General features: G+C 35.6%; 1 protein-coding gene across 1 annotated transcript; it reads left to right on the forward strand.

The window, feature by feature from the left end:
* The first annotated feature begins 1,962 nt into the window (after window positions 1–1,962).
* On the forward strand, window positions 1,963–10,325 carry LOC135637805 (uncharacterized membrane protein At3g27390-like). The gene is made up of 9 exons (XM_065150609.1): window positions 1,963–2,409; window positions 2,515–2,623; window positions 4,808–5,003; window positions 5,107–5,240; window positions 5,929–6,217; window positions 6,334–6,440; window positions 6,594–6,768; window positions 8,352–8,797; window positions 9,895–10,325. The coding sequence occupies exons 1-9, from the start codon at window positions 2,250–2,252 to the stop codon at window positions 10,076–10,078; spliced, it is 1,800 nt and encodes a 599-aa protein (XP_065006681.1). The 5' UTR covers window positions 1,963–2,249; the 3' UTR covers window positions 10,079–10,325.
* The last annotated feature ends 1,565 nt before the right edge of the window (window positions 10,326–11,890 follow it).

The following is an 11,890-nucleotide window of genomic DNA, read 5'->3' on the forward strand; positions in this document are numbered from 1 at the left end:
CAGCTTTGAGGGATTCTAATGGCGACATCTTATTTGCATGAGGAGGTTTGTCATCCACTTCTGCTGCAATCCACCTCTCGAAGGAGAGAGACCTTATGCAGGTTTGTCGGATTAGCCATTCACGTGCATATACGTATGTGTATGTATATGTTTCTGTGCAGGAATTCAACGTGTTTAACGTAGGTTGTCATGGTGGATGTGGACTTGACTTCTTCTTCTTCTTCTTCTTCTTCTTCTTCTGGTTCCGTGGATAAGAAGCAGGCGGACGCAATTAAAGAAACCGCCAGTTTCTTCTGTGCAGCGGCCTCCACACCATGGCGTTGACTGGGTTTCATCCCGCCCATCAAAGTCAACCATGAAGCAAATGTCTATTTGCTGCGACCAGCTCATCTACTATTCCCTCCTCTCTCTCTTCTTCTTCTTCTTCTTCTTCTGTTGCTGCTGTTGTTTTCTTCTTCTATTCCTTCTCTCTCTCTCTCTCTCTCTCTCTCTCTCTCTCTCTCTCCAGATAATAACTTCACCTTGAAGTCATCCATGAATACGGGTCATCCAGAAACAACCCATCCCCTTCATCGATGTGAGATATACTGTAATAGAGTCATGGAGAGAGAGACAGGAGAAAGAGAGAGAAGAGAGAAGGTAGAATTGGTGAGTAATTAATTAATGATCATCCATCATGAACAATGATTGAGGCTGCTAAGCCACACAATCCAATTTCAACGTGTAAATAATACCTCGTGCACTCGATATATTGAGCCCTCCGAATTATCAGAAGGTTGATAATCCGATAATATTATAATTCATCATATCTTAAATCAATAATATTATAATTCATCAACAATCTAATCTAAAATCTAAATTAATATTTAAGGATACTGACAAATTAAGTCAAAATTCACATCCATAAAATCTGTACAGTTTATAATCATATATTACGTCACTCAAATTTTTATGAAAATCTAAATCAATTAATAAAACATTTATCGTACTTATAAATCCACAAGTATCTCGAATGTTATGATGTCTCCATATATTTTGTTAGCCTATCAAATATGATCGCACGCCTCTCAAAGAAGATTCGACGGTCATGCGAGGAGGAATTTTTCTCCATTCTTATCTAATTCAGTAAGAAAAAAAGAAATAGTAATCACAAATTGAATCATAGTCCACTTGGAAGCCTCGATTATGAATCAATGTCAACATCTACTCGGGCAATTGGTGGCGCCACCTGAGAGGAGGCATTTAGATCATTCCGTGAAGGATTGTGGTCAAAATTGACGAAAGCTAGTTTGAATTGGGTGTTGAAGGATTGAATTGACTATTTCTCATTTCCGGTCAACATCTCCAAGGAAACTCACAAAATTCGAATTGAGTGTTCGCCGTCACCACATGTAATTGATTTTTTCTCCTTTTTCGAGCAGCATTATTTTTTTCTTGAATTTTATTATGTAGTGAAGATATTTATTGCAAATTGAAGCGTCTCCATCAATTATATATATATATATATATATATATATATATATATATATATATATATATATATTTGTGTATAGAATTTAAAAATGATATAAATTAATTTATTAAGATAAAAAATTGGAGGATTTTGAGACTTTTTTATGAATTTTTCTTATAAAAAATTCCGCTAAACATTCCTTTTTAAGATTTATTTTTTATAATTTTTATTCTTTTTCTGTTGAAATATATTTTTATATAATTAAAAAATAATGTTTTACAGAAGTTTAGAATAAATAAATATTTATGACATTTTTGATATTATAAGAAAAGAGGAGAGAGAAAAAAAATATAATTTCATGTTTTCAACATACTAAAATATTACTAAATTAAAATATGAAGAAATGCTCCAACTAACCCTAATTTTTTTTACTAATATTTTGAAACATAAAGGAATAAAAAAAAGACAAAATCCAAAACTTATTCGAGTTAATTTGTTGTGCGGGCGACGCCGCCTCTTTGACCGCGCGCAACACGGAACGAGAACGCATCCCAAGACCTTCTCGATCGCTCTGTCCTCGTCGTGGCCAACTGCGCTGGATTCGATCAGCGATGCGCTCCGCAGTCGTCGTTGTCGTCGTCGTCCCGCTCACACCTGTCCTCCCCCTTACTTGAGTGCCGTTTGCGCTCCCATTCCCTCGACGCAACCGCTTTGCTTCTCGCTCTTCGCTTTCTTCTCCTCTACTCTTTGTCTGCTACATCGCTTTTGAGCGTCCCGATCGGTCTATGTTCGTTCGATGGAGGTGCCGTCTCCCTCGCGTCCGTCGCAGCTGGAGTCGCTGGTGCTCTGGGTGCAGACCAACTACGCAGAGCCGTTGGATTCACTGAAGCAGTCGCTCCGCATCGCCTACGTCGTCTTCGCCTTCTGCTCCGCGCTCTTCCTCGGAGCCCTCAAAGGTCCCGTCTTGATGGATTTTCTTGGCTCCTCCTCCATCGAATCCTGCTAAAGTTTGCTCCTTTCTGAAAGCGGGTTGGATGTTTGGGTGTGATTGTTGGTTGCAGCTCTGGTGGTGGGTCCTGTGGCAGCGCTGCTGCTGATTCTTGGGAACGTTGGGGTGATACTTGGACTGTTTCCAGCTCATGTGGCCTGGACTGTCTACTCTATTGTCAAGTAAGTCATCATGACCTTCCTTTGATTTGAGCTTTCTTGTGCGAAAATTTTGATTTTGTTTGTTTTTGCGTTGGTAAGTTCCTGTTGTTTAATAGTGGCGTTCATCAAGATTGGATTATGATAACTTTTTTGCCCCTTGCTGCGTTTAAGCATGATTTCTAGCCGGGAATTCAGTGACATCCCAGCAATTGACGAGAAGTGGAAGAGTTAGATTTAGAAGAGAAAAAAATGATGGTGCTTCTAAAGTTACCAAGAGAGAAGTTTGAGGGATCTGTGCTCTACCGGATATCACTTCTTAGTTGAAGTAACAATAGTGATTTTGAGATGGAGATAACGTTTATTCTTTGTGTATATGATCTATTGACGAGAAATCATGAAGCTGAATCTCAAAACTAATGAAGTAAAACAAAATAAATGAAGTTGAACGTTGAACTGAAATGATAGTTTGCTTCCCAGATCTCTTTTTCCATGTGAATAAGGAAACAAAAAAACATTTTCCAAATGTTTTACTTCTGGAGATCGTCATTGTAATTGGATAATTGTCATTTTAAAGTCTAGCCCAGGTCTTTGACTTTGATATTTTCAGAATGTTTGATTCTTTTGAATTCTTAAACACAATACGTAAACAATTTTCTTTGCCTATTTATATGTGATTGTATATCAGAATTTCACACTTGCTTCTCCAAAAGAAAAAGGAACTAATAGGTAATCAATGCATAGATACAGAAGCCATTTCTTTAGTTTTGGATTCTTGACCATAACAACAAACATGATTCTTCAGTCAATCCTCCAACAATCAGCTTTAGGCATTCAAACAGAAGTCTGGATTTCAGGCATATTATCATTTCTGCTGGTAAAAGTCAATAAAAGAAGCAGACATAAACCTCTTGTATACATTTTCAATCAGACATGGTCTTAACATTTAGTTTTAGTCTATGTAGTCTGAAGATAACACTATTACAGGAAGCAATATTTTTATTTTTATTTTTTTTTGAAAATTTTCAAATGGAGCATTTCTTCCATGACTAAGGTGGCATTGTCCCACATGAACACTAAAAAATTCTGTTGAAACAACAAAATTAAGGAGGCAGAGTCCAAAGGCAACTCAGATCCTGAAAGATATTCATGTACTATGTTCTTTCTTGCTCTTGCTACATTTCATTGGATGATTCCACTATTAGAAAAGAAAGTTTGATGCATGATGTAAAATGGGACAAGATCACATGTACAGAACCTTTTGAAGGAGTTTGATATAAGAAGTTGCTCTACGTCGACATAGTACTGGTATTTTCTTGTGGATAGCTAATTATATCTCAATCCTCAATTGGTATATTGGTCGAACATGTCACCACCACTTTTCTCTATTCCTAGCTGCAAAGGTTATGGAATTCATGGTTACGTATACCATATTGTCCCTAAAATTTTAAACTATATTTTGTCAAAGTTTTTTAAATACAAGTTATCATTTAGATCTTTTACAATGCAAGAAAATATTTATTTGGTAAGTTCCAACTCTGTTCATCCTAACAAAAGTTTCAAATTTGAAGTTCAATTAAATTCTTGCTGTTACAAATCTCATCTCATACTAATACAAGCCTAATCTGCTACCTTTCATGTATAATTATAGAGACTCTTTCAGAAATTATACAACACATATCTTGTAAGTTGATTAACCTCTCATATCTCTAAGCATCATCAGTTCCATGAAAACAGGAGACAAAAGTTGGTATCAGAAGAGAATAATCATTGAATGGAAGTGCTTTCGATGGACATTTATATAGTTCTATTTAGTTTGAGAAGTTTATGACAATCCTAAAAAAATTAAGAAATTTAATTTGAATGGAGGAGAATGTCATTATAGCAATAAAATCCTTACATCTGAGTTTTACCTAACTGAAGTCTGAGGTCGACAGAGCAGCAAAGATTCTTAGACACAATTTGCAAATGATTAAGGGGCATTTGATTTTTTGATTCACACAAATGGAAGAGGAAACAAGAACACTGAGAACAAGAATAAAAGAAAAGGACAAGAAGAAAAAAAAAAATTCCAAATTTGAAGAATGCAAATATGTGGATTTATAAATTAGAAATTTGTGCAAGCATACTGGTTACTGTCTTTGGAAAAATACACATGTCGCCAAGGGGGCTTCAGTTACTAACTGGCATCGTATTGGTCAATTGCAGGACGGATTCCATAAATGCAGCACTTAAACTTGCCTTTCTTTTTGCTCTTCCCATATTTGTTGGGCTGTGGTTGGCCCTTGGCATCTTTGGGAGTGTCCTGGTTGGACTTGGTTATGGGTTTGTTACACCCTGGGTGTCAACCTTTGAGGCCTTCCGAAAGGATGGTGAAACAAATAAATTTCTTCACTCCATTGTGGTAAAAAGACTACTTAAACTCAAATTTTGTGAACTATTCTCAATGTTATTATGGGCTACAAACTGCTTAGCAATAACTTGACTTAATATCTGACATTAAACAGGATGGAACATGGAGTACTATCAAAGGGAGTTGCACTGTGGTTAGAGACTTTGCAGATATCTGTTACCACTCATATCCACTTTACTTAAAGGAGTTAAGAGAAAGTTCACATGATCATCAGCCATATTCAATTAGGTATGTGTATTTATGTCCTTTGCTTTTTTGGGTATTAGTATAGATTGTCTCAAAAAGGTTATGTATGGTATTCCATATTTTGAATGTTCTGTAGAAAGAGTTTCTAAATTTCTTGATTATTTTTTCAATAATCATTTTTTAATATGTATATAAGAAGGAGAATATGCCATATTTTCTGAATTGGCTCATTAAACATGTTAGTTCTCCATGTACATGACAAGGATTTTATTTCCTCCATAATTTCTTACTTGATTTGGTGCTGAAAGACAAGTCTCTTTATGATTTTTTCTCAGTGTCAAGGAAAGTCAGTGTTAGATATGGTAAAAACTTCTGAAAGTCTTTATTTGAATTTCAATAAATGTATCACCTTTGGTTATTTTACGTGTTTAACCCTGAAGTGTCGCAAAAAAACAGTGATTTTACCTGTTTCACATTGAAGTATCACAATAAAATGGTATCCACTTGGAATAGAAAATCTCGTGTCATGTGGATTGTCCATTTTACTTGATCCTTCTGTTTATTATATGGAGTGCAGTATAATTATCATTTAACAACTGTTGATGGCAATTTAAGTGATTATTCAAGTTAGCAGTCCAATTTATAAGGATAACATCTTACTAATAAATTCAAGTTGATATTCTTTGGTTGATACAATTTATTGTTATTGATCTTCTCAAATTTTATGTAGGTTGATAGAGGTTCCTGCTTGTGTTGTTGTTGCGCTGATGGGCTTAATTGTTGATATCCCACTTTACACTGTCATTGCATTGATAAAAAGCCCCTATATGCTATTTAAAGGCTGGCAGAGGCTTCTACAGGACCTGATAAGCCGAGAGGGACCATTTCTTGAGACAGCTTGTGTGCCTGTTGCTGGTCTCGCCATTCTGTTCTGGCCTCTAGTTGTTGTTGGGAGTGTCCTGTTGGCGATAGTCTCAAGTATCTTCATTGGATTGTACGGATCGGTGGTTGTGTATCAGGTCCTTTGTGTGGTTACTCTCTCTTGGTTTATTCTTTACGCTTATGAAATGTGCTGCAGCTGCAGCATTTGTTTATTTTGAAACCTAATCACATACGAATTCTATTTTTAATACAGGAGAGATCTTTCAAACGAGGAGTTGCCTTTGTGGTTGCCATGGTTGCGGAGTTTGATGAATACACTAATGATTGGCTATATCTACGGGAGGGGTCCATTCTTCCAAAGTAATGGCGATTTCACTTTTGCTTTTCCTGTTTACTTTTAGTCATCTAAATATCACATTTACTGTTGTTATTATCTAATGGCTCCTTTTTCTTAAAAAAATACATTATTTGTATAATTTACTTCTTAATATAGCACTCTTGTTGCCCAGCCAGGCCTCGGTACCGAAAGAGGAAGATATCTCACTCAGCAGAATTTTCTGTTGGAGCCAGTTCTGTTAGAGGGGTTAAAGCTGGTTATGGTTCTTCAGGGGCTCCTGCAATGTTAGTCCCTAGCTTGGCTCCTTCAAGATCCGTTAGAGAGACAATACAAGAGGTGAAAATGGTGCAGGTAAATGCTCTACTTTCCATTTATATGTTGAAAATATTTTCATCATCAAACTTCAGTTCTTATTGTAATTAAATAATCTGATATCATTTCCTTGAGCATGACATTCTCATCATGATAAAAGAAAAGTGTCTCCACTGAATTAATTTGCACGAATGACCATACTCCATATCAGTTGGTAGGAAGCAGTATTTATGGTTTGACCAAGCATTAATATTTAAAAATATATGTCAATAATAGTAAAGTACCATTTATTTTTAATTTTTATTATTAAATTTAATTGTATTGGGTGGTATACTGGTACCATACTGATATGGTAGGTCACCAAAATCAATACTAGACCAAGATTTAAATTCTTGATTTAAAGATGCATTTAATTGTTAATGATGATAGTTTATTATTTAACTTGTGAATATATGAGTGACTGAGGCTGGAAATATCAATCTGGTAAATATTCGACAATTGCTTGAGCACCAACATATACGCCATTCCTTGATTGTCTCTAAACTTGTGAGAACCCAAAAAAAAAAGTGTCTTACAAGTATTCAACACTGAAGCTAGTTGGTCTTATTGATTTAAGCAATAAAAATCCTGTATTTCAAGGATTTATTGATAAAAATTAGTATTAATATGTTATTATTCAACTTTGTAGAGTAGCTCCAAGGACTACAAAACTTGCAGGACTCTCAAATGCTAGTTGTTCCAGGCTTTTGTTTTTTCAGTTTTTGAGAAAAAAATGAGCATGGTATTGAGCTATTCTTACACTGCATCTTAAGCTGGCTCTCTAAAAATGATTTTTTTTCAGTTTCATGTCTGTGATGTAATTTCAAGCCTTGATTCTGAAAATCTTGATGCTAATCTCATCATTGACTTCTGTGCAAAAGAATTGTAGAGTGCAAGCATCATTTCTATGTGGCCACAGTCACTAATGCTATGTTTTAGAAGCAGCAGGTTTTAGTTAAGCTGTCCACCATGGAGATGTTCTAATTTTTGCCGTAATGTTTTTAGTTAGGATCTCATGTACACTCACATTGATATATGAGAGCTACCTTTATACAAGTTCTTCACAGACCACTAGAGAAAATCTTCATCATTGATCATTAATCAATCCTTCCAATTATATTGGCTTAATTTAGAAACTTATTATTTGTAGAGCAGACCTTGTAGAATGTGGACATACCAAGTAGTTAAAGTAGTTTGCTATCCATGTGCAATCTGATGTTTACAGAAGTGCCTACTGTTATCATCCTTTTCATTCATATGCTTATGGACATGGTAATATCTTTCAGATTCTTATAAATGCACATTGACATTTAACACCCACTTGCTTGCCTTACTTTCCTTGTTAATCGACATAATTGGAAGTTGGCATTTTAGTTGCTTTGGTAATATGGTCCTGTTTTCCCTCCCCATTCCATGCTTCTGTATTTTACCATATAAATTTAGCATAATAGTTTAAGGAGTACCATATTTCTCTCCAGGATCACATTCAGGTTTTCATTTATCCTGTGGTTCACCATTGATTTTCAAGTTAAGATCTTTTTTCCTTGACTTTCATAGAACTAAATGGAACATTGATGCAACAGATATGGGGTGAGATTATGAAATCCTGTGAAATGAGGGGCAAGGAACTTGTGGATACAAATATAATCACAATGTTTCATCTGAGTGATTGGTTACAAACCAAAGGAGCCAACCAGGAAATAGTTGGTGTTGGTCTACCTTCGTATGCTTTTTTGCACACTCTTCTCGACTCTATCAAGTGTGGATCAGGTGGATTGTTATTGAGCAATGGTATTGAAGTTACTCACATGAACCGACCACAAGATAGATTGTTGGATTGGTTCTTCCATCCTGTGACAGTACTCATGGAGCAAATCAAGGTCATAAAGTTGAAAGAAGATGAAGTCAGGTTCTTGGAGAAACTAGTTCTTTTCGTGGGTGACAACTCAACAATGGGAGCCTTGGACAATGTCTTTATGGTTCCTCAAGATGTTATTAGGACTGCACAGATTCAGGCGATTAGCAGAAGGTAAGATATTTGCCGTTGTCAGACTAAGTATATTGTCTGTGCATCATTATAAATATCGATATTCTGTTTCATGATATAGTTCTCACAAATTAAATAATATAATTTATAAAAGAAAACAGCTTTCTTATATATGTAGAATTTATGACAGCTATCCATATGTGCATTAATTATGGTAAAGAAAGAAATTGTGTTCAATCTTTGTGCATAATTATGGTAAGGCATACAAAACAATGTAGTTGATGGTAAACTTTAATCTTGAGTGAGATGGGTGTAAAATATTTATCCCAAAGCTTAGAACAGTAGATATTCTTATCTTGTTTGTTATACCTGTGGACATGAAACAAATTGGTAATTGAAACATTTTCCCACTTGGAACACTAAGGTAACTGCATTTTCAGTTCATCCCCTACGGCTACATTTCCTTTTCTATGTTTCACCAGATAAAAGGAGCATAACCAAATATTTCAATAACCCTCTCTAATTGTTTAGAAATTTGAGCTTGCTTGGTGATCTTGCAGTAACTTGGTAGCACATGCATCAGTTTTCTTCCTTTAACCATCAAGTGAAAAGTTCTGCAATAAGTAAGTACAAATCAAGATGCTTCTAGATATATGGAAATGGTTAAATAGGAACTCAGTGGTGGGGATTGGTATAAAATAATATAATGTGGTTGATTCTTTTCCTTTGGACTTAGTAAAATAATGTTTGATGAAACCATCTTGATATTTTATGGTGATTGTCAATGCCTTGTTAATGGGAGAAGGCTTGAATAATCCAATATAAAGAAATTGCTGCCTTTTTCTGTTCTTATCAATGCCAGTGTCTACCTTTGATATTTACAACAATAAAAGGTTACTGACCCAACTTGATCTTGGATCCATATCAACCGATTGTTTAAGCTATACTATGTGTGATGTAACATAAATTATATTGCCATGTTTCTTTGTGAACCAGAAGTTTTTGTCTTCTCCATGCCTACTGTCATAGCTGTGCCAAAATTTCTGCTTATAGCTTAGCATGGTTTCTCCCTCCTGCACTTTCTCCTGCACTACATAGATTAACTTATTGTAACAAGGATTAAAGCATTCAACTGGCAGGTTGGTTGGCATGACGAGGAGCGTTTCAAAGTTTCCGACCTACAGAAGGAGATACAGGCAAGTCGTAAAGGTTCTTATGTCTTACTTGATTGAGAGCGAAGGGTCTCTTGAGAGAGGAAGGTCTTGCCGAACGCATTCAACTAGATCGATTTCTTCTGCCGAGATTGTACCAGCTGAAGTCTAGTGATGCTTTTTTTAATTTTAATTTTTTTTTTTTACCTTTCTTATTGTTGGTTTTATGTTGGGCAATGTCCATAGTATATTGAGTGCTTAGATCAGTGAGTGAAGGTAGTTGATATCTACTACACAAACTTCAGCCTAAAAATTTGAAATGGATGTGCATGATAGGTTTTTTTATTGTGTCATGTCACTTGTAAATTCTGTACTTGGTAGACAGCAAAAATTCAGTGAAGATAGGAAGTCATGGTGAAGTTTGTCTTTTGTTATCAAATTGGTATTCATTTGACCTCATGGTTTATCTATTACACAATCTGAGTGAAGCACCAGTGAAGAGCTTTGTTTGCCATGAAAATTAGCAATTATTTTTCCCAAGAAAACAAGAATCTATTAATGGAAGGAAAGGGAAAATGAATGGATGGAGGGATGATGATGTCCAGTAAACCCTTATCCTAAACCTTTTTCCCCATGTCAAAGAAGAGAGGCAAAGAGACTCCAACACAGATTTATGAGCCATGGATGATGGACCCATCACTGTTGACAATAAATGGACCAACCATTTGGAGAACAAGATCATTAAGAGAACAAGCTGTTTATGAAATAAATGCTCAAGTCCTATTAGAGAGAGATAAAGAGAGAGAAGAAGAAGAAGAAGATTCAGTGTAGATCTCACAACATTGGAGATAAATGTTTAGTATGATGGAAAACAATTGCTTCAGTGTCATGTTTGATTCATAAAAGAACACAACATCTGAAAAGTAAGGAGATGTGTAGAGAGATTGGGTTAGGAGAAGAACTAAATATCCTTTATTGAGAACTTCTCTCTTCTCTCTATAATTGTAACTCTGTACATATATAAAATAAAACTTATGGACTCACCAACTCATACCAACTCAAAGTAAAACACTGCATTAAAAATGTTTTTGCGCACTACAAAAAATTTCTCGTTATAAATAACTCTAATAATATTACCATAAAAGTTTTAGTTTATTTTTTAAAAAATATTCTAGTGATTAAGATGAGTCCATTGGATGACCTACAATGGTATCAAATTCTTTTATTCTCGTATTTCATATTTTCGATCAATTGAGACTCGACACATGAAGTATAGAATTAATTCGGAATTGATATATTCACCAATTGAACTTATCATGTTAGCATGATTGTTATAAGATAAAGCTCTTTATAAGATTTTTTTGTTCTCGTGAATTTTATCGAACGCATCCGTAGTTCTTGTGGGAACATATTAAACAGAATATAAATTTTTTTAATTATGAAAAAAATTCTCCCTTGATTGAATCAGAATTTTCCTCTTTTAAATGTGAAAACACTCACAACAGTTTGATCACCAAAATAACCAACCATATTAGCATTCATTAAATCAAATTTGTAAGATAACAGGGAAATTACTAATGCAAAAGATCAAAATTGGCTTCCATTCGAATCAGGATTAGAAGACCACGACGTGGATCGAGTTTGAAATTGTCATCCCTAATCACAAGAGAGAGAGAGACAGAGAGAGAGAGAGAGAGAGAGAGAGAGAGAGAGTTTGGGAGGACAAAAACACTCCAAACGTGCAGTCACCGACTTCCTTCTCCGACTACCGAAATCGTCACTCGCCGATTCATAATTCCTCGGCCGCAATTTTGGGTGAAGCGACGGGTAATTGGAGCCGAGATCGACGCGTTTGCGTCGCCAAGTCAAAGCCTCGTGCCTCACGTCTTGTCCATAGTCGTGGCCCACAGCACTCACCCCACAACCCCCTCCTCTCGAGTTCGGATCTCATCGACCACGGGTCTCGGATCTGTACTCGATAGCA

This window comes from Musa acuminata, chromosome BXJ3-5 (assembly GCF_036884655.1).
Source record: "Musa acuminata AAA Group cultivar baxijiao chromosome BXJ3-5, Cavendish_Baxijiao_AAA, whole genome shotgun sequence".
NCBI classification, from domain to species: Eukaryota; Viridiplantae; Streptophyta; class Magnoliopsida; order Zingiberales; family Musaceae; genus Musa; species Musa acuminata.

Bases quoted from the DNA above. Each gene is read 5' to 3' on its own strand.
- LOC135637805 (XM_065150609.1), top strand. From the start codon at position 2,250: ATGGAGGTGCCGTCTCCCTCGCGTCCGTCGCAGCTGGAGTCGCTGGTG. The intron at 6,769-8,351 runs GTAAATGCTCTA...TTGATGCAACAG, and splicing joins AAGAGGTGAAAATGGTGCAG to ATATGGGGTGAGATTATGAA. The intron at 8,798-9,894 runs GTAAGATATTTG...TTCAACTGGCAG, and splicing joins ATTCAGGCGATTAGCAGAAG to GTTGGTTGGCATGACGAGGA.